Below are 24,184 nucleotides of genomic sequence, written 5' to 3'. Positions count from 1 at the left end.
ACAATCCAGCCCGTGAACGCTTTCATCGGTTTGATGCCTGCCTGGCTTCATCAGCTCTGCTTTATTCAATGCATTAGTCATCTATTGTTCATGCAACTGTCAAAACTTCACGTATGAATACGGAATGTTCATGCGAGACGCATTCTTTATATTTTTCAGTGCATTTCATATTCATAAATACTATATAGTACTGTATATTTAGAAATATGTAAATGTGTTGCACTACCCATTTCCAGCATACTATACATAGGAATTATAGCTTTGACTAAAATTTACATTTACAAAACTTTGATTTCTCCCCCTTCTTTTTTTAGAAATCACATATAGAATAAGACGTAGCAGCTACAACTGTATTTAATAAATGTTATGGAATATACCCTGATGGTAATTCAATTACCCCAGTATATAAATATGGTATTCATTCAGTACCATAAAAGCTCATACCATCACAGAACTATAGAACATATATGGTACATTTATAAATAGCTGTGGAACACCAATTTGAACAAAGGTAATGCTAAGATTGAATGCACACACTACTATGATGATAATAACTTGGTATTTTTTTACATAGCCTAAATCAAAATACCAAAGTATATAAGGCAATGAATCATTACTATGGCATATAATAAAGTTCCCAGGTATTACCATCACAGTACCATGGTACCACCTGTCAATAATGATGGCACGGTTCTGAGGGACTGGATGTGTTGAAGATGCACCTGCTTTGCGCATCACCACTGCTCCGTTTGCGCAAGGTTCTGGTCCAAAATTACACCACCTGCAACCCATTCGTGTACAGAAACCGAACAATTCCGCAATTCTTACCGTTGCTGGATATGTGGTTTTCCACGTCGTCGCTTCCAGCTTGTCTGAGACTGGCACTAAGTTGGATGTAGAGTCCCACACAGTGTAAACTCCTCAGAATCACTCCAAACGCGCCCATCACTGCTCCCTGTCAAGCACTCTTTTACATCAGGTGAAAATACACGGCTTTAAGAGATAAATCCAGGTGTGCTGAGGGGTTTCTGGCGGGCTTTGTTCTGACAGGAGAGAGTGAGAGCGGCTGCGTTCGTTTGCAGTCGCCCACTGACGCGCTTTGATTCTCCGCGAGGAGAAACTGGCCGGATCTAACCGACGCGGCGGAAGGACGCGGCGCTGGGAGAGGGTAGTGACATTAGGGAATTTCAATTAAGCGGAGTAATCTCACAGAGAGATTTTGCGCAAACGGTCTGCGGTAAACTGAGGTAAATGTCGTCGTTGTTTTTAGGGTGTAAAATGACGTCTCTGAGGTGAATGTTACCAGCAGCTGTAAATATGTCAACGGGTTTTATGGGTTGTTAATAAAGCGTGATCAGAATTTGTAATGATATTAATGCAGACAAATAATATTGAAGTATTAATACCGAAGAGGATACCAACTATTGTTTCGTCCTAGTTGTCGCAATACAAGGTCCTGAAAACAAAGAGTAAGAATTGGTAAGATAAGAGTAAAAGATCTTTAAGAATTTATGGTAATGAAAGCTGCTAATGTGCTATGCAATGCGGTAAAGGGCTGTGTGCCGTCAAGACAGTAGCACGTGCAAACACCCCTTCCGATAGCCGTGGCAAATTTACGTAATTTACTATTAAAACACATTTAATAGTTAGCCAGTCTATAAGTATGCGGACTGTTAAATACTTAATGCGTAAAGTATCACCAGAATAGTATGTTTTTAGTATCCATTAATTGTGAGTCTTATTTAAAATAATTTAGGTCATATGACATTTATCCCACAGGAAAAAATTCAGTAGGAGAACTTTCTAGATACTATAGTGTTCTTGAACCTTACCACAGTAAATATTAAAGTTGTAAAGTACTGTACTTACGACAGTTTATCAATTCGATATAATTAATAGTATAGACACCCGAGGTAAACAATAACAAATTGCAGAAATCACTATAATGCTCTGAAGTATACTACAATTTACTATAGTAAATACGAAAGTATACTGCAGCATCACACCACAGTTTTGCATGTGGGTTTTTTCTTGCGTATTTAAAAATTATAACCGCCCCAAAAAATTTTATTTCACCATAACATAACACAAGTGCAAATACCTTAAAGTACTAAAAAGCATTTTGTGACATTTAATACAATTAAATTTTAGTTACTATGGTGCAGTGTATTAATATAAAAATCAGATAGTTCCATGGCATTACCCATGTGATAAAACAAGATACCACCAAAGTGCTTTCTGTGTGAGTAAAAAACATTCTTAAATGTTTTCAGGCATCCTCAAGTATGCAGGGAAGGATTTCTGTGACGCACAGAATAAACACGGACGCACAACCTGCGACCAGCACGACACTCCGACGGTAAGGTGGGTCCAACCTAGCGTTGTCATTGCAGTTCTGTGTCTGTTTATCTTCTCTGAGGAGGAGAAACCTGCACTCACAAAGCTCAACTCAATCACAAGGAGAAAGACAATTATTCTGAGCTCTCTGGGCTGTGAAATTGCTGTTGAATCACCGTTAGCGCGCCGGTGTCATAATCACTGATAAGAGATGCGTGCTGGGATACCTGCCCTTCCCGTCAGTTCGAAATGCAAATAACCCGTGCCGCTTTTTAAAGCGGTGATTTCGGACGGGGAGGTGTGGGGGGAAGCAGATGTTGCTCTGCGTGAGCTGCTGCGGCCCCCGCCCGCCACGGCAAACCGGCGAGACAAGAGTGATTGGCAAGCTCCGCCGACAAGCATCACAACGGTAATGAGCGCGTCCTTGAAGAGCACCGGGCGTTCGCCCCGGTCTGTAGTTACCAGTCATTTGCATTTCAAGTTTAATGCCTTGGCAGAGGGGCATCAATAACGCTCCTGCTTGTGCATGCACGCCGGCACACACATACACACACAATTCATCACATCGTACAATTCAACAGATGGGTAACTGTCTCACATCGCCTCCTCCTCCAATTGTCGGCATTCCTCTACAGTATTTACACCTCCCTCTTTCTGCAAAGCATCTCCCTGGTAACAACGAGAACCGGTGGCAATCACTGACCTCCAGAGATAGAGGGAAATACAGAGATCTCACAAATAAAGCCGTTCTTTGCCAACAGCAGCACGGAAAGGACGGCCAGAGAATATTTAATATGCCAGAAGCGTCGGGCGCGAGCATGAGAGCGGAGCTCCTCAGAGGACAGGCCGGGTGGATAAACAAAAGAGAACGTGCCGAGAAAGTGTCAGGAAGATAATGGCTTGTGCGCGTGTCGCCGGGCTGCGGGACAGAAAGTTATCACTCAGAGACAATGGACAGAGACGGGGAGATGCATTGTGTCTCTGATGAGTTCTCATGGTGCGTCAAAGCGTTAGTTGTGCCCGACTAGACTTTTACTTCAGGCAAGATGTCTGGTCTTCATCACAGAGTATTCTGACCGTGAACTGCCCATTTAAACATGAAGATTAACAATCACTAGAGCTCTTTTTATTCTTAAATATGAACTCAATTGTACCACAGTAAAAAAACAGAGACAAACTTGAATTCAAATAGTCTTTTTAAGCAAAAACAGCAGGAAACATGTATAGACTTATGTAATGAGCTTCCATCCCTTACAAATATTTTAGACTTGACTCTGTCCCCTTACAAATATTAGGTTTTATTGTAGTAATATTTACTAACCATGGGTTTTATGGTGTATTGATTACCATTTGTGTAACCGGTTTTACTACAAATACCATGGTAAAACTGATACTGTAGCAAAACCATGGTAAAAAGAATAGTTCACCCCGAGAAAATGTTGTCATCCTTTATTCACGTTGTTTCAAACCTGTATGACTTTCTTCAGTTGAACACAAAAGAAGATATTTTGAGAAATGTCTCAGTGGCATACAATGGAAGTCAATGGGGTTCAATGTTGTTTTGTTAACATTATGCTTAAAAAAAATCTTTGTTTGTGTTTTTCAGAAGAAATCAAGTCAAATCAAGATTTGCAAGAATGCAAGACAAATGAAACGATGAAAGAATAGTCATTTTTCGGGTGAACTATCCCTCACTTTGTGGTTACGGTTTATTGTTCTACGGGACACAGTTCTGCTTGTGGATATAGAAGTACTTCGTCAGACGTTTGATGTACTTGACAGACCAGAAAAAAATCAGATCCAAACCCATTGGTTGGTACTTTCTCAAAATGCACTCATTGTATTACGAGTAATAAAAAACCTGCATGTCTCACGTTCAGCAATCAAATCCTGCTCTTCTGAAGATCCTGGAAACTAAATACCACTTTAAAAACAATCATTATGTCATAATAGTCACATCAGTACTGTAAATCGACACTGTAAAACATGCTGGGTTGTTTCAATCCTCAGTGGGTTCAAATATAGACATTTTCTAGGTTGATTTAAACCAATCTTTTTAGTTTTGCTGTCAGCAAGCTTACATATTTTTGATGACTGACATAAATTTGAACTTCATAAACATTTTGAAAAGGTATATTATGCCCATCAACAAACCCTGATCACATTTAAACTTTCGACTCTCTCCGTGTACATTGTGACGGTGAGGGACTATACAGTGGGCAGCCGGTGATTGTGCTGTCGGAGGCTGAGACTACAGGCCGCTCTGAAGCACACAATGACCACAGGGGCCTCGGCCTGTCAATGTGTGATAAAGCGCCAGCCGTAATGAGTCTGCGGCACTTAATTAGTTTGTGAAACCGTCTTTCTCTTCTCGTCGCTTCATCGAGACCGGCAGCCACACAGAGATGTTTTGGTTACAATAATAATTTCCTTACATAATGTCCGCTTTAAAGCTATGGCCCTCCAGTGAGTATAAATCCTCCGTAATGGCCCGGCTCCCCCTGCTGAAGAATCCCACCGGATTGATTCAATTTGGCTCTTGAGCTTTAAAAAATCATTCTCACCTTCAGCTAAAAGTCCATAAGGTAGGAGAGCTTAGTAAGCAAACTGTCTCTTTATACACCAAACCGTTCCAGCCCTTTGCAATATACGCGCTAAGCCCGTGGGAGAGAGGCAGCCGGTGATGGGAATGTAAGCGAGGTTAGAGACGGAGAGAGCTGTAGTGTCATCTTCACCAGCTCAGCAGGTCTGCTATTTGAAAGGAATGGAAAATCTCTGGCTCATTGCCACTGGACAAACATCAAATTAATGCCATTAAAAGCACAGCAGCTATAGCATTTAAATGAGAGAAATCAACACAGGGTTCAAAATTAACACACGCTGAGCTCCAAATACAACAAACTAAACAAAAATAGAATGTCATCTAATGCAACCAACAGTGCGGTGATGTTTGTCGATGTAATCACTATCAATGTGAAGCTTTCAACGCGTTTGGATAAACGATTATCAAGACTACACTTCTTATTTAGCACCACAGTGACATTTTCCGCCATAAGACCAGTAATGTGTATTCAAGTACATCGGCTCAATTTAGATTAAAGACGGATTTAAGGTGAATGGCTGAATGACCACCACTGCCACAAATTTAAGCCATCAAGAAATATTAACACACAACTTCATGGCCATGACCCTGGACAACAAAACCAGTCTTATGGGTCAATATTTTTAAATTTAGACTCATACATCATCTGAAAGCTGAATAAGCTTTCCATTGATGTATGGTTTGTTAGGATAGGACAATATTTGGCCGAGCTACAACTATTTAAAACTCTGGAATCTGAGGGTGCAGAACAATCAAAATATTGAGAAAATAGCCTTGAAAGTTGTCCATCAGAGGAGCTGTAGCAGGCCGTTGCTAAGAAGAACCAGGTTTGTTTTAACGCTCTCTATTGGCGTACCGCTGTAATGACGTTGTGGAGAGTAGATGAAGCTGAAAGCAGAAATTCTAAGCTTTACATAGATACCAAACTTGAGTGAGTAATTCCCAAAGAGCGGCAGCAGCGAGTGAAGTTTGTAGGTGTGTTTCCGGCTTTTTTTTGCTGCATCCACTCACAAAAATGAAGTTTTTTTATATATTTACGGTAGGATATTTACAAAATATCTTCATGGAACACGATCTTTACTTAATATATCCTCATGATTTTTGGCATAAAAGAAAAATAATTTTGACTCCTGTGCTACTTAAGACTGGGTCACATGCTCAATCACCCCTTATTTTACAAAGAGAATCTGAAAGATAAGATGATAAATACAGATGTCCGCTGTCTGAGAAATGCTGGAGAGTAGAGATGCAATGTTTCCTAAAACATGTTTTAGCACAAGAGAGCAAAATAAGAGATTAAATTATAAATGAAACCTAGCAAAGAAGTAAACCACAAGATGAATAAAAGCAAACATTTTAATCCCAATTTATTTGATAATTTGTATCAAAAACAAAATCTAAATTGTACACAAAAATCTTTTTTCCCGCAGATACAATATAGAGTCCATTCTAAAGCTGTTGGGAAATCATCAACCCCACAAATGTTCATATTTCAGTCTCTGTTTTTGCAAACAGAAGAGTTTAGGACAGGATCTGAAGTTCACACACAGAAAGATGTCGATGAAGCATCACCTAGACATCAACTAAAACACAAACTCTATTTACAGAGGACACGGCGGTGGACGTTCAGAAGTTCTCAAGCAGTTCCATAATCCTCTTCTGCTCGCTTTCTTTAAATTCTTCACTCTTGCCGTCACCAATGCTTTCTGCATATTCTGAAACACGAGAGAGAAAAAATGTTTAGTCATTTGGATGAATTTCATGTGCACCACAAGCCCTGCCAAAAACCCGTCCTAATGCCGTCTCAACGGACGGTGTGCATACTTTAATCCTGAAATATACAAAAATCAAAGTGAGAATTTGTATCCCTGAAAGTATTATTACGTCAAAATTAGTCACACATCTCTCGACTGCCCAACAGAGTTTATTTTCAATCCCTCCTTCATAAACTCGGCTGATTTATAAAATCTCTGTCTGGGGTTTGAGGTACTGGGATTTAGGAAGCACCCTTCCTTAAACACACGAGAAAGCTTGAAGAGCGCTTTGCTTTGATGTGTGCCGTTGAGAGCGTGCGCTTGACTCCGATCGTATCGCCCGGTTTGATTGAGGTCCGGGGCTAATTCAGGACACTCCAGTTTCCAGCAACCTGCAGCGACTGGAACAGTGCCCAAGAACCCAAAGAGCTGCAGGCTTTTACCATAAAGACAACATACGCCAAGAACCAGACTTTTATCACCCTTCAGGACTTTTTTGTGATCAAGCCAACGTTTCACAATCTGTGTCAATGTTCTTGAACTCTATATAACACAGTAAGAATTTTTAAAGATCTGCCATTTATCTTTGATGTAGGAAATCCTTCGGCATCTGTTTTCTGTGTGTTGTTTGTGTGAGGATAATAAACGTTAAGACGGCGTGTGTACGCTTCAGAAATGTGTTGGCATGTGGCAGTCGTGGAAAGGTAGACATGCTGCTCTTGGATTAGCTCCTAAACCCTTCTGAAGCCCAGGGACAGAGAATCAAACCCAACGAAAAAGAAATAAATAAATCAATAAGATGGTTAAGGAGAAGCAAAAGCAAAGCGCCACATTGAGACACAAGCCAGAGGGCTGGAAAAGTGGCGGCAGTAACACGGGGAGGGATTGTGGGTGTCTGTGTGCTGGATGATTTGAGGGGGGATTATCCACTATGAGCTCAAAGATGCTGAAAACTTCCTCTTGCTCCCCGGCACACAGAGCTCAAGGTCACACGCATAACAGTATGGCACACTACTGTACGTGTGAGTCACAGAACCGGCCTCAGAGCGCTGTGGAGTCTGTAGGCGTTTGCTTTTCTGAATATCTGCAGTAAAACATCATCACTAGCTATCACAGAACCTCAATCCTTGTGTTAGCAGTGTGAAGTGAGGCTTTACATATGAAATCTGGACAAAATAGGGTTTATGCCAAACGTCACATCACATGCAGAAACCAGAAAACAAGTCTCATCGCATCCGGTTTAATGCCATTTCTATTGGTCTCACGCACTCACGTGACGCTAATTCGCAGGTCAGAGTTCATAAAACTTGACGGATGGGCTTGCGTTTCCGGTCTGACACATTCGCATGCGTATGAATGGAAGTTAATGGAATGTATGCGCTTCATTACATAAAGAGCCGTTTTACTCAAAATGCCTTTAAATTAGCAACCAAAGATCATCAAAATCGATGCCCATCACATGAGCAGATTGATATATAAACATTTAACATTTTTCTTCTCATAGACATTTGATCATTAAAATAGCACAAAACACCCCCAAAAAAGGAAACAGCTAGCTAGGTTAGCTGATTATCTTAAAAATCCAAAGATATCGCTGATAGTTAATACTGTTAATTCTCTTTTCTACCAAGCGGATGTAACGAGACCAGTTTACCGGTTTAGTCACGTTACATTCGGCATATACCCTATTAAGTATAGCAAGCAAAGAAGGCATTTAAAGGGATAGGTCACCCAGAATGAAAATTCTTTCATCATTTATTCACCCTCATGTCATGTCAATCCTTCATGAGTTTCTTTCTTCTTCAGAACACAAAAGAAGATATTTTGAAGAATGTTGATAACCAAACAACACTGAACCCCATTGACTTCCACTGTACGGACACAAAAAGACATTTGTCAAAATATCTTCAGAAGAAAGAGTGTATACAGATTTGCAACCACGTGAGGGAGAATAACTGATGACAAAAATGTTGGTTTCTGGCTGGACTGTCTCTTTGTTTGTCAAGATTTTAATCAAACGGATAAACAGAAAAACGTTTTAAGTACAAAGGAAGTCTGTTACACGTTTTAGGTTGCCAGCTTTCTTTGGTTTGTAATCAGAGGAAAATGCAGTAAAAAATGCCATCAGCCCAATCAGGAAGCAAACTGCGATTCCTCCCTAATTTCTCCTATAACATGTTCATCTTGTTTTTGCACTACTCTAGCAGCACATGGGGTGTAACGATACACTCTCGATTCGGTACATATCTCAATGTTGGGTTCACAATACGATACACATCTCGATATTCTGAACAAAATTAAAAATTTAAATAACATTTATTTTCAAAACAATTTCAGTAAATTATTTTGTTGCACATACAACTTAATAAAGAATTTTAACATTTTAAGGCTTATTATTAAAATTAGAATTAAGATCAGTGTCAATTTTGACAGCAAATTTTGATTTAGTTTTAGTCATAGTCTTTTGACTAAAATGCAATTTAGTTTTAGTCATCCCAATTTATCATAGTTTTATCACGAAATCTACATTATATTTAGTCTACTAAAATCTATCTGGATTAACTCATTTAATTGGTGTAATTAAATGTTCCATTACAAAGATTTAACCGTTTCGACATAATTTACTTTACCTTGGAATTAAATGAAACCAGGTCATTACCTTTATTTTTCAGAAAAGTTGAGTAACTACTGGATATGCATTGTTGTAACACAGAGAATATTAGACCATGAACGACATGTAGCAGTTCATTCAGTCTCATTTTGACTCAATTGACTCGTTCTCTCAGTGAAGGGCGTGTTCAGTCAGTACATTCAACCAATGAAACGCTCTGACAGAGCTCACGCTCAAGCGCTATTGGCTCGTGTCTCTTTGAAGCTGCACTGTCTTTGCTTGAGACAGTAATGAATGAGAAATAAAACTACATAAACTGTATTACATTTCTTCAATCATGCAGATCACATACTTGTTTTTTAGCATGTCATTCGATCTTTTAAAAGGATCCCTGGGTATAGAGCGATGTGTGGCTTAATATATGAACAATGGCATTGACTTTATAATTGTGAAATAAAAAAACAGTGTAACTGTCACAGTATTCATAAACTTTGAAGAAATATTTCTACTTGGACGCCGCCATTTTTTGCGTCAGATTCCGTGATGTCAAATGGTTGCGACCTAAACCTGTTCTCTTTCGCAACAGCGAAGCACACACGTTTTGCATATGAAACAGTAAAATATGACACGTAAAACATAAGATCAGATATACAAACACACAGGGACAGTAGGTGGCGGTATGTCCTCTTGACACAAGCCAGCCTGCCAGCCATAAAAGAAGAACGCGTTCAGTATTAGACGTCTGTTCAAGGTGAGCGTGCGTTAAATCATAGCTTTAAACTACCGCCTTTGAGACATTTAAGACTATTTAAGACATCAGCATCCACCATAATCGTATACTTTACACATTATGAGAATATACTGATAAACACAATAATAATGCTTGCGGTTTGGTTATTTATTCTGTATTAGAGCACACGTGAATATTAGCCCCCGTCAGCTAATGACCGAGGGAGAGAAGACAATAACATTAGGCTACTGATGTTGATAAATCAACATCAAAAGTCAAAATCTGGATAAAATGCATTGTATAATGGCTAAAACATCATGTATATGATAAACTCGAAATGATTTTGGTTATTAATATGCATGTTTGTGTTGTTTCTGACAAACAATATTAAAATGTAGGAAAATACACCAAATAGCGTCTTTATTTTCTTTCTTTCTTCTTTTAGCATGATATAAAAGGAGGAGCGACAACAGTAAAGGACGAGCGAGAACCAGGACTGGACTTTACGTAATGTTTTATTATGTGTGACCTGCAGTCGACCGTGAGGGAGCTGCCGGCATTTTACTTTCGTTTGTTGTTTGTTTATTTTATTTAAGTTTTGTTGTTCAACGTTCGCTGGTTCCCTCCTCCTTCTTCCTTGCTGGGAACATTGTTACACACACATATATATATATATATATATATTATCCTACAGAACCTTATATTTACTGAAGAACTGATTAGTGTTTGGCAGCCTAGCTGTGCGTGCAACCAGTTTACGTCATCGAAAAAGAACATGGTGGCCTCCTTAGGTTAAAATGAGTATTACATTTAGGGTTTTTTTAAGAACTGAAAATATTTGATGTGTTTCTAACGACAAATGCTAGTAGTGTAAGGCTATTACAACGCATTAAGCCATACATCTCTCTATACACCGGGTTCCCTTTAATATACAGTACGACTCACTTCATCACTTCTCTGATCGGATCAGCGCTAGTTTTTTTTTGGCTTACTTTATGTTGCATATCACGTTATGCAGCAGCTCACGTTAGCGGATAAATGAACATTGGCATTTAAAAACGTTTGTGCTCCTTTGTAATGAGTTTCAGGGTGACTCGCCTGCAGTCAGGCTTCAAGTTTGCTGTTTTAACGCCGATTGTGAAGGAAAATAAGACTCTTTGTAAACCACTTGGAGACACAGATTGTGTCTTGTGCTTCTCTCTCTACCTCATATGTGAGATAAGCACACGCGACACGCTGGCGCAGAGTAGGTCTTGACCGCTGAACGAATAGAATTAAACATATCATAAAATATCCCCATCTCTCTACGATACGCATCGTAACATTTTTGCATAGCAAAATATTGTAATACGAAGTATCGTTACACCCCCAGCAGCACATGTACAGAAGCGTGTGAAACCTTCAGGTGAGGTACCCGGGCAGAACGACGCAGGTCTGACACGGTCACAGCAGCTGTGGAGGCCAGGTGAAAATTTCAATTTCTCAGCACAGTCGCAGCGGCCCTGCGGGAGGTAGAGCTCCTCCTCACACCAGCAGATCACACAAGACCAATCCCAGAGTATCCCAGACCTGCAGCTCACATTAGACCAATCACACAAACAGTGTTGGGTGTAACTAGTTACTAAGTAATTAGTTACTGTAATTTAATTACTTTTCCCTTGAAAAGGTAAAGTAAGGGATAAATCTTATTTTTTCTGTAATTTAATTACAGTTACTTCTGATGTAATTAAACTAAATACTTTGTGTAATATGTGTGTGTGCAGAAGAGGAATTGACATCAAAATTCAAAGTCTAACTTTAAAATCAGTGCTTTAATGTAGAATTCTCACATTTGTAATACTTTGGTCAGTTAATAATACTACTTTATGTAGTTTTATATTATTTATTTGTATGAATTAAAAGAGCCGTTTCATGTCTATCCTTGAATCACTTAACTCATCCAGGTTGATGTAGGATATAGAAAGTAATTAGTAATAAGTAATTAAATACTTTTTGAAGAGAGTAACTTGTACAGTAATCTAATTACATTATCGAATGTGTAATTAGTAACTAGTAATTAATTACTTTTTCAGAGTAACTTACCCAACACTGCACACAAACTCAAAACTATACAAGCCACAAAAAGCCTGAGGGAGAAAATCAAACGTGCCAAATCCCAACTAATATTTGGATTCTTCTAATGAAATCACACTAAAATTATTCCAGAAATCACACGTCTACATTTAGTCTGCTCAATCGTGTGGCGCCTTTTTAACATCACATGCTTTAAACTGTCGCTCGAAAATAATTGACTGTTTGATCCCGAACACAAAAGAGCTTATCAAAATATCAAAAACTGCTCTTCTTTGTTGATCTTCTTTGATGATCTTTGGATTGCAGGATTGAAATCTGGGTTATCTAGAACAAAAACTGTATATATTTGAACCTTTAAAGCAGGACTGCCACTGGAACAAAAGATTTCAATCAGGGACCAATCTAGAATGTTCTCAACCAGTGAGTCATGATCCAAAACCCAAACAAACCTCACAGGTGACAGTGCCATGAACAACACTCAATCAATCAGCTTTAAAAAAGAAAAACGAGAAAACACTTCACAGACATGTTGTGGCTGAAACAGAAAGCTGCACAATCAATTCAAGTAATTTTGGCACAAATTGTTTTGTCACTTGACAGAAGCCATTTAAATACTTCACATGCACTCACGCTCGAAAGCATGAACAAATCAACACGAGATTAAAGAAAACCCAACCCAGACCACATTAGATTCAGCTAAAACAAAGATACACTGGCTGATGATAGCACCTATCAGCAAAATCTCATGATATTATAAATTACTATAGATTACAATTAAAATACACTGTAATGTTTGATCCAGGGTTATGGTCATTAACTAAAACTATTAGAACACTTATATTCATTGGAAACAAATGAAGAGTTTAGTTCCAAAATGATATCTTTTTATTATGTTATCATGTGTTTTATTGTGTTATTATGGCTTAAATAAAAACAAAACAACTGCAGTTTAATTGATATTAATTGGAATGCACGATAAAAAACATGATTTTAGAAAAGTTTTCAAAACGGAGTTAATCATTTTGGAACCAAACTCTTCAAATAAAAACAGGTGTAAAAATTAGTTGAAAAACGTAATCAAAACAAAATAAGAAATGAAAGTAATTTGAAGGCTGCGTCCAGTGGGGTCGCATTTCTTGACCGCATACGTCATTGAGATATTCCAAATAATAAACCTCGACGATGTATGCGGTCCACAAATGCGACCTCCGGAGGACGCAGACTTCAAATAAAGACGCAGATGTAGCCTTAGCAAATAAACTGAAATAAGTGTGTGTTGTGGCATTAAAATGAATAACTGGAAATAAATAAAAACTAAACTACAAAAAAAAAACTAAATACCACAATAAAACTAAACAAATAAATAATGAAATGACAAAAGCACAAAACAAAACTGCTAAATACTTAACTAAAGTTAACATGAAAAACATTAAGAATAACTTTAATTTATGAATAAAACTACAGTCAAACTAAAACTCTTAAAACCAGTGTTAATTTTGACAGCAAATTTTGATTTAGTTTTAGTCATAGTCTTTTGAAGAAAATGCAATTTAGTTTTAGTCACATTTTAGTCAACCCCATCATTTTAATTTTAGTCGAATAAACATACATTATATTAGTCTACTAAAATCTAAATGGTTTAAATCATTTACTTGGTGTAATTAAATGTTCCATACAAAGATTCAACAGTTTTGACATAATTTACTTCACCCTTAGAATGAAATAAAACCAGGTCATTACCTTTATTTTTCAGAAAAGTTCAGTAACTAGATTTGCATTGTTGGAACACAGAATATTAGACCATGAACGAATGACTCGTTAAGTAGGGCGTATTCATTCAACCAATGAAACGCTCTGACAGGGCTCACACTCAAAGGCTATTGGCTCATGGCATGCCTCTTTGAAGAAAGAGCTGCACTGTCTTTGCTTGAGACAGCAATGAATGAGAAATAGCTTTCAAAAAGGCATATTATATAAATTGTATTACATTTCTTTAGTCTTTTGGCTGACTTTATGTTGCATTTCACGTTATGCAGCAGCTCGTGTTAAGTTAACATTGGCATATAAAAACATTTGAGCTGCCTTTGTAATGTGTTTCGGGGTGACTCGCCTGCAGTCGCGCTTCAAGTTTGCAGGGTTTTACCTGAGATGAAGGAAAATAAGACGCTTTGTAACCCGCGGGGAGACACAGAATATATGTGTGTGCTAACCCTTCTCCCAGAGACTTCTCTCTACCGTTTATATGAGATAAGCAGCACATGACCGCAAACTGATGTCCGCCAGGTGGGACAAGAATATTTTCGTCTCGTTTTTATTAGTTGACGAAAATGTCAGTATATTTTTATTTCAGTTTTCGTTATCATGCATTCATTTTTATTTAGTTATCGTCTCGTTTTCATCAGTGAAAACATGTCGTTAACGAATACTTTTTGTCGTAGTTTTCGTCAACGAAATTAACACTGCTTAAAACTTTCATTAAATTTTCGTTAAAAAAATGTTTTTGCATTGTGCTCGCTTGCCACTTGACAACTGCAGCAAATTTCCTTCATGTTTTTGGCATAAGTGAACCCTGAAAATCAAACCCATAACCTCTGTGATACTGACTTAACACTCGGCCAGTTGATCAACAGGAACGCAGGAGGCAAAACTAAAGTAGAAATGTCTCTAAGTCACCATTAGCTCAAATTAATAACGCTCTTGTTAAGAGCAACGCTTGCGTGTTTCAACACCCTCTGTCGCACTCTCGAAATGAGCAGCACAGGAAACACACGCACAGCGCGCTCTTAACCTTTCCAGACGGCTGTTTTCATCTTCAGCAGCAGTGACGGCGAGTTCAGGAGAACATCCCCCACACTGATGAATCATTTATGATCACTGAACACGAGCGGGAACACGATTTAACAAGCTGACCATTTCTGAGGACAAAGAACAGAAAGAACAGCCTCTGTGTTTCACACATGTGGTCCAGGAAAGAAACCACGAGCTCCGGATAACCTCCAGGAATCAGACACCATATCTCTCCAACTACAGCTGCACAACACTACAAAAAAAGTATATCTACACACAATAATTACATAAGTAATACGCTGTTGATTTACACAACAAAAATCAAAAATAGCACTCACTGTGATTTTAACGGTCAAATCATCTCAAAAATGTGTTGAGTATCACATACTCCGGATGAGACGGCACGTGACCACACGAAACTCCCTGCAGATAGCACACTGTTCACTAGACTTTAATAAAAATGATCAACAGCGTTCTTCCCGTGAGAAATATCGGCGGCGGGCGGTATGAAAGAATGAGAGAAAAGTCAGCGCAAAGCGGAGAGAGAAAGAGCCGTCAGGACTTAATCAAGGTGCTCCGGGCGGAAAAGCGCGTGAAGCCCAACAGGCAATATTGGTCAGGAGAGAGAAGGGATGGATGAGAAGAGTGAAATATTCTGAGAACACAGACAGAGGGAATCTGCCTCCGAGCTCTGTGGTGTGTGTGTGTGTGTGTGTGTGAGGATCGCCTACAGATGCACGTGTTCTCCAGGAACACCTTTACACAATTCACCTGATACCGCCGCGCTGCTTTTTTCGCGAAATATTTAGTAAATGTTTCAGCTTGTAAAGACAAGTGAAAGAGCTGGGGGTTGTAATTATTGACAGATCGTCGCCCAGGACAATTAACAGAGCCAATGTTTACTCATTTGGAGATTATTGGCATCAGCGTTTTTCTGCCTCAACGTTCATGTTTGGTTTTGAAATATTTTAGAGTAAATAGAGTCTACCATCATTTCATCCAGCATTATCACATCGTACAAATTACTTATATAAAAAGTATATATAATAGAAATATACAGTATCTCACAGAAGTGAGTACACCCCTCACATTTTTGTAAATATTTTATTATATCTTTTCATGTGGCAACACTGTACTCAAATACACCCCGAAGTGAAAATGTCCAAATTGGGCCCAAAGTGTCAATATTTTGTGTGGCCACCATTATTTCCCAGCACTGCCTTATCCCTCTTGGGCATGAAGTTCACCAGAGCTCTCTTCCACTCCTCCACGATGACATCACAGAGCTGGTGGATGTTAGAGACCTTGAGCTCGAAAAGCACAAGCTCACAGGTAAATCAAACTTACCGAATTTTAATCAGTTATTCATTTTTTTGTTGATTCTTTGTTATTTTTAACTAAATCAATCATTCTCCTCTTTATAATAAGTTTGCTCACGTGTGGTGTTGTGTAATTTTTGCCAAACTTCTTTCCAATTCTCCTCAAAGCTGAACTTCAATTTACACTCCAAACACAACTACACAACATGCATGAATCATGTGAAAATGTCAAATTTCCAATGTCGAACGCCACTTTCTGTCACCACTGTCTATATGCACGATGCATTTATAATTATGTATTGAGCACAAATAAACACACATACGGATGATGTGAGCCATTGAGGTCCGGAGTCTCTCTCTGTGTCTGCTCATCTTACCTCTCATGATATGACGGACAACTTTGACAGATCCTCCTCTGAGATTAAGAATCTGATGAATCCTCTGCTGTAACTACAGGAAACAAACACACACATCATTCAGCACGTACAAGAAAGTTTCCATCACATGATCTCTGACCGTGTGTGTGTGTGTACCTGAGGAACGCCAGCGCTGCAGATCTCCACCATGATGTAACAGATGAGCTGAAGAACGAAGAGTCCGGCGTCCAGCCTGCGGAGATAAAACTCATCATCCATACTGTCATCGATAATCTCACCCCGACGCACCATATCCTGAAACACAGTAAAGAGGACATCACCGTCAGAAATGTTAGAATGAACATACCGTGAAGCAAATAACTGGACTGACAATTCATCAAACGTGAATGAATTCAATTATAAATGAATGAATGTTACGTCGGTATGGCATCAGTACACAAACAGCTTCACATTAAATAACAATTAAAGGGACAGTTCACCCAAAAATGAAACAAATCTGTCATCATTTATTCACCTTCCTGTCATTCAAAACCTGTATAAGACTCTTTCTTCTGTGGAACACAAAATAAGAAACTCAAGAAAAACTAAACATTATAAAATATTAATATTATAAAATGGATAGCGCAGATATTAAATTCCGATTGGATAAGCCACATTCAAAGACAATGGCCAAATCACACACTGATGTTTCACAGTAAACATAAACAACTGACCATGAATAACATGACTTTCTCATCATAGGTTGTTCTCAGATCAGTATAAAAGGGTTCTCTGCGCTCAGAGCTTTTAGCTTTTCAACCGCTGCTACCAAATCTAAAGGGACGGTGACGCTTGGCATTTGTTGTGAGCCATAATTGCAGCGCTTGACAGTGGAGTCTCTCAAGGGATCCGAATCTTTTCAAGCGCAAAACGTTGGCAAGCACAAGCATGTGAGCTCTGTACCGAATACAGTTCAACACAAAGAGATGTGCAGAAACAGCAGACTGGTGCAGAGCGCTCAGAAACACAAAACACCAGCTCGGATAGACGTGAGGTTTTTCGCCGACTCCTGTGAGCGACATACACCATAGACCGGGAACAAACGCATTTATACGGCTGACTGTTCACCATTTGTGTAAACAAAAATGATTAAACTAGGGTGACAATGTTTTTTTATTAGGGATAAAAACGATAAAGAAGATATTTTGAGAAATGTCTCCTAGGTTTTGTGTTCATACAATGGAAGTCAAAGGAGTTCAGTGTTGTTTGGTTGTCAACATTCTTCAAAATATCTTCTTTTGTGTTCTGCAGAAGAAACTCATACGGGTTTGAAATTACGTGATGATTTTGATTTTAGGGTGAATTAACACTTAGATCCGTCAAGATCTTATTATAGTGTATGAATGCGCTGTCAGATTTCAGGCTGATTTGAATCACTTGCATGTGTTAATCCTGACTATACATTATATCAAAAAAACTCTGTGCAAAACATCATCACAGATGTCAGATGAGGACGCTTCAATCTTATGCACACATTATTCTGCTCTCATAACAGAGGAACAGCCGTCGGCGAGTCAATTACATCACTGCAAATAACACGCGCCTTCACCTCCGGGACACGGAGTGATTTTTAGTCACTTCCCGCCAGGAAACTGCAGGCTGGTACAGGTGCTAATATGACATGCTGATGAAAGCCGAGCGAGACCCGTGATTCAGTCTCACGGAGGCTAAATTAATCCGCGAGATCTCACGGCAAGCTCCGGTGCGAGCGTGCGTGTGTTGCCGCAGTCAAACAGAAGATGAGAAAATAAAGCGCAGAACGGTGACTGAATGCGATGGGGGTTTTATGGTGGTCCATGTTTAGGAAATGCAATTCGGTGAGAATTTGTAGCTGTTGTTAACCGGTAAAAAGCAGACGGGATGGGTTGGCACGCGCGCTCTGCTACGGGTGATATAGTTTTACGGCGCGCGAGGAAGACTCGGCACTGGGAGCGCTGGTGCGTTCAGCTGGCGGCCTGCAAACAAGAGAAGACATTTCCTGACTCATAATCCCGTCACTGCTTCTGAGAGGAGATTTATAGGACGCAGAAGACACAGAAACACGCTGAGATGGGGTAGATGTGTGCATGAAACACACACATCTGAAAGTAATGCAGCTGCCACAATTGCAGAATATTCACAATATATATTGTAGCTCATCCAAAAATTCTGTCATCATTTATTTACCCTCAAATCTCAGTGGAACACAAAAGAAGATATTTTGAGAAATGTCTCAGTGGTTTTGAGTAAGTCAATGGAGTTCAGTGATGTTTGATTATCAACATTCTTAAAAATATCTTCTTTTGTGTTCTGAAGAAGGTTTGAAATGACACGAGGGTGAATACATGATGAAAAACTGATATTTTTGGGTGAACTATCCGTTCAAGCAACATATTTTAAATATCGCAATGATTCTAATGTATTTTTATGTGATCATTATGTTTCATCAGGAGTGTGTCATTATTCTAGACTGATTCAAACCAAGTATATAAAATATAATAATGTGAGTAATTTCACTGATTCACTTCTGTAAATACATTCAAACTGTTCAATTCGGTGAACACTAGCTAGTAGCTACAATATCTGTTTGGTTAATACGATGGTTAACTGTTTTTAGACCAAACATAAGAATATATATTTTTTCCTTTTTAACACCATGCCAGCTTCTATGGCAATGATCACAGCGCGAGCCAGGTTTAGTTCTTCAAAGATAAAACTGAATAAGATGTTTAAGATTCTTTTTTTCTTAAAATCTTAAAACTTATCGATTGATTTATTTTACAGTTAGATTTTCTTTAGTTATGTAACCCATCTCTGCGTGAAACAGAATCACCACGTTAACCATACGCACACATTAGGATGGATGAGACGCGCGCTGCTGGAGTCTGCATCGATGCCCACGTCACATACTCACAATACACACACCAATATCCCCCCCAGGCTCGCACGCACACACACACACACACACACACACACACACACACACACACACAGCAGTCCAACCTGCACGCAACGCAGCAAACACATAGCAGTCAGCTCTCTCTCTTTTTCTCTCGCACACACACATCTTTCTCTCGCTGAACCTTATAAAACAAAAGTTTCAAATCATCACGTCCAGAAACCAGCCTACGATATGACCACTGAAATAAGTTACATTGCTATAATATTTGTTTTTACTTTTGTTTGCCAAGCCAATTATCACCGTTACATGACTCGACAAACCTCAACTAGACCTTCACCTCATATCCAAAGTTCAGATAAGAACAGTGAGCATTGATGAACACAGAACATCATCATTGCGTTAACTATACTTGGAAGCAACAGGGTGAAATCAAAGCCAAACACAAGACTTCAGAAAAGACGCATTTGAGATACCAACACATGAATCTTAAAGCGGAGCTAACATGCTATGTCATGCATTCTGACTTCTTTACTCTGTTGAACGTGCTGGCTTCTCATGCTTAACATGGTCAACTTGTTAAAAAAACGAGTTGGACGTATATGACGTAGTATTTCTGTGCACTCCCCCAGCACTCCAACTTGTTTCAGAATGTTTTTTAGAAGTCTGGATCCCTGTTTCGTAACAGATCCTATTCCTTTCATAGGACAATTCTCCCAGAAAAGCACGGCAGGGCGAAAGGAAGAGCCCGCCCACACGCCAACCGACGAGCACAGGAAGACCCGATTATCAAGATTGGTTGCGCTGTGGGCCTGCAGCTCGTTACTATTGCGATAGAAGTTTGAGGTGTGTTTGTTTGCTCAAGGCATTTCAGTGTTGAATGTCATATAAACGCTGGATATAACGTTGGATTTGGAGATGGTTTGAAACTGATAGATGGCGCGGTCCCAGCGCTAAAAGATGCCGGACATGAACTACACGCGGAAAGTCAAACTAAGTCATATGTTTGTGCTTTGTTGGCAATCGGCGTGTACGTGCATAATGTAAAACGCACGAAGGGATAATGTGATTGTGTGCTCGTGCTGTAGTTCCGCCCCCCTGCTGCCCGCCTCCAGCAGCTCCTCTTTTTCCGGAAATAATCGTACAGCTGCATCTCTCTTTTATAAATTTGATCAAACTAAATACTCTTCGGAGATACGACGTATGCAGTACTACTCTAGGCAGAAACGGAGTATGTTACCCCATCTTTAATCTCAGATGAAAACTGGGCCCAAACTGTCACAATGAACCCGAGCAAACATTGCAGCATTAAGGTTTTGTTGGGTTACAGAGTCATGAAGTGCAGGGTTTGCAGGGGCTGATGTACAGCAAAGTCGCCAGTGTTAAAACAGGTTGAATTAACACTCACAGTGTTTATATATAATCCACACTCTCAAAGTGTGGATTATATATACACCGTGAGTGTTAATTCAACCTTTTTTTAACACTGGTGATTTTGCTGCGTGGGATACGGACAGCAGTGACAGATCAGTGTATTTAACTGTTAAAGGTGAACCGTCCAGCAGTAAACCAGCAGGTCTCACGGTGAGGTTTTATCTTCTTACACATATCTGCCCTCACAGAAGAGATACTGCCAATCAAACACACACATGCGTGTGTGTCTTACGTGTTTCTCCCCTTCGATCCTCTTGTCTGCGAGCTGCACAGCTTCCAGGTACTTAAAATGCAGCTCCATCAGTCTGTCGACCTGCAGCGGGAGAGAGAATGAGAGCGGATGAGCGCGTCACACGTACATGGAGAACTACACATACGCACACACCACATGCACACATGCCACACTGCACGTGCACGCACACACCACACATTGCACGCAAAACACACAAACTGCAGTGCAAACATCACACGCATGCACGCACACACACAACACATCACACACATTGCACAAAGCACATCCCTACACCTTACACAATCCACACACACACAAACTGGATTGCAGAACTACATGATGAAGAACTACACATGAGCCCAGTTCATCTATTAATGTTCTGCGTTTGGAAAGATTCTCTTTGAAAATGTTGATATACAACACAAGTATTGATAGTGCACATCTACCTGAGGAAAGAAAAGCCTCCACACAATTAAGTGTTTGTTATTTAAAGACGAGCGGAAACGTTTGTCATATTCATTCTGACACTTTCTGTGACAATCTATAGACAAGCAGAAGTGTTGTATGATGGCCATATGGCCAACATCGTTCAGCTCGTGAAACTACCCATAATGCACTGCTCCTGTCAGTGTGATGAAACAGGGCCCAGCAGGACTGTGAGGGTTATTTTAAGAGTAGTGACTGCTGAGCGATAGCAGCTCTGTAGAACGACACACGTGTTCATCCAGGTGATGTATGGAGACCCCGAACAGAGACTAAAGGAGACATAAGACACTGTGTGTAGTGTATCAAAAACAGATGGACGGGACTAAACCACATATGAGCTGAGACACGCTTTAATACTAATGCCTGACTGATGAGAGAGAGAGAGTTGGGAGGGAAGGATGGAGGAAGGACAGGATGGGTGAAGAAAGGGAGGGAGGGATGAATAATAGAAAGAAGGAAGAAAGGGATGGACAGAGAAGAAGAGGTAGGAAGGACAGGAGGGAGGCGGAGAAAGAAAGGCAGAAAGTGGAGAGGAAAACGGAAAGAAAGAAAGAAAGAAAGAAAGAAAGAAAGAAAGAAAGAAAAGGATGGATGGATGGATGGATGGATGGATGGATGGATGCAGGTAGGAGGAGAGGTCACAAGGGAGAAAGGAAGGACGTACAGAAGGATGAATAGAGGAAGGGGGAGAGAAAAGAGGAAGGAAGGAAAGAAGGGATTGAGGAAGAAAGGAAAAGATAGATGGAAGTAAGAAAAAAGGGAAGGAGGAGGAGAGGACACAAGGGAGAAAGGAAGACAGAAAGGAAGAGAAGAAAGGATGAATGAATGAAAGAAAAAAGGGAGAAAGGAAGGAAAAAAACAAACAATAGAAGGAAGGAAGGGATTGAGAAAGAAAGGAAAGGATAAAGGAAAGAAAGAAAGAGAAGGAAGGGATAAAAGAATGAGGTAATGAGAGAAGGGAGAATGAGAGGAAGGAAAAAAGAAATAATAATAAAATAAATAATAAAAGGAAGAAAGGGTTTTAGAGGCGAAAGGAAAGAATAGATGGATAAAGAAAGAAAGGGAGGGAGGAAGGGAGGAAAGATGAAGGAAAGGAGGGATGTGGAAAGGAAGGACAAAAGAAAGAAAGAAACGGGAGAAAGGGAGCACCAGTCTATGGCAGGGGTCTTCAACTACTTTTCTTTGAAGGTCAGATTCCAAAAGTATAAATCGGATGAGGGCCAGTTTTGACCATATCCTCATTTCTTCTGTTAATTCTGCATTTTGTTCCTTTTATACTGTTTCTGAAACATGCACACAGATATTGCATCCGGTATTTGTGCATTTTCATGATATTTAATTAAAAGGGATATTGTCTTTTTAATTTTATTTTATATTCCTTGATGCGTTAAGTTTACCCCAAAATAAAATTGCTGTTAAAGGGGTCATATGGTGCGAATACGTGTTTTTCTGTGTATTTGGTGTGTTATAAGTTGCTCATGCATGTATTAGACGTGTAAAATTGCAGAAATGAAAGTGTGGGAACAAAAGAGTCATTCTATGTAAAAGAAAATGCTCACCCAGACCTGCCTGAAACACCTCGTGTAACCACACCCCGGCGAATGTACGTCACTTCAATCACTACGCACTGGTGAACTGGCCAATTACGGCACACCTCGCTTTTCAGAGCCATGAGCTTTGTTAAAAATCTGTGTGTTTCAGAGAGGCGGAGCAAAGAGGAGATACAAACATGAAAGGTATGTGGAAAATACAGCGTTTTTCAACCTTAAAGCGTGTTTACACATTACATAACATCTAAAACAAACCATAATATTCCTTTTAGACGTGTCATACGACCCCTTTAATCTACTCACCCCCAGTCCATCCAAGATGTGGGTGGCATTGTTTTTTCAAGAATATGTTTATGAAGAGATTTGGTTGAATTAATGAAAGTCAAATCAATGAAAGTCAAAAACGCAAAAACATTCAGCACAAGAGTAATCCCTGCCCCTCGTGACGGTAAACTGGCGTTTTATAAAGCGAATCAATTGATCTGTGCAAAAAACTGAACGCTATTATCGCATCTTCAGGTGAATTCCAATCGCATTCATGTGCCCTAAGCACTAAGAAGGGCAGATCCTTTGTAGTGCGAGTTCTGGAGGGAGATGAACAGCTGTTTTTCGTAAATTTAGCCGTTTAAATCATACATAATAAACGAAGTAATAAAAACAACATCGTTTTTCCCTTATCTGAGACAACCGTTCACGTGCAGTTACTTTTAAGGGCACAAGACACGTTTTGGAACGCAACCTATTGCGTGCGCAAACCGACTGCCTGTGGCTGTGGATTGCCGATTATAACATTGTAAATAATGTTAAGTTTCTTGGAAAGACCGATCAAATCGCTTTATAAGACGTCAATCCTTATGAGCCGCGGGAATTACTTTCGTTTTGGACGTAGCAGCGTTTTGGCCTTTCAAAGCTGTGGCGTCTCAGGACGTGCATTTCTTAATATATACTGAATACTGTGGTGGGCTATATGAGACC

The 24,184-nt window shown here is 39.6% G+C and overlaps 2 protein-coding genes across 2 annotated transcripts in view; both read right to left on the bottom strand.

Annotated features, from left to right (window-relative positions):
- Window positions 1–1,099, bottom strand: part of LOC130572033 (V-set and transmembrane domain-containing protein 2-like protein) — a 31,154-nt gene extending 30,055 nt beyond the window's left edge. Inside the window, exon 1 of the mRNA XM_057363439.1 lies at window positions 829–1,099. Coding sequence (XP_057219422.1) covers window positions 829–946 — 118 coding nt within the window. The 5' untranslated portion in view covers window positions 947–1,099. The remainder of the gene's footprint in view (window positions 1–828) is intronic.
- Window positions 1,100–6,281: 5,182 nt separating this feature from the next.
- ctnnbl1 (catenin, beta like 1) overlaps window positions 6,282–24,184 on the bottom strand; it is a 34,290-nt gene continuing 16,387 nt past the window's right edge. The window contains exons 13-16 of the mRNA XM_057363430.1: window positions 21,174–21,254; window positions 16,747–16,884; window positions 16,591–16,663; window positions 6,282–6,654 (exon numbers count right to left, since the gene is read on the bottom strand). Of these exons, the coding sequence (XP_057219413.1) occupies window positions 6,566–6,654; window positions 16,591–16,663; window positions 16,747–16,884; window positions 21,174–21,254 (381 nt within the window). The 3' untranslated portion in view covers window positions 6,282–6,565. The remainder of the gene's footprint in view (window positions 6,655–16,590; window positions 16,664–16,746; window positions 16,885–21,173; window positions 21,255–24,184) is intronic.

Source organism: Triplophysa rosa, linkage group LG21, assembly GCF_024868665.1.
Source record: "Triplophysa rosa linkage group LG21, Trosa_1v2, whole genome shotgun sequence".
NCBI classification, from domain to species: Eukaryota; Metazoa; Chordata; class Actinopteri; order Cypriniformes; family Nemacheilidae; genus Triplophysa; species Triplophysa rosa.
This window is presented reverse-complemented; position numbering and strand designations above follow the sequence as displayed.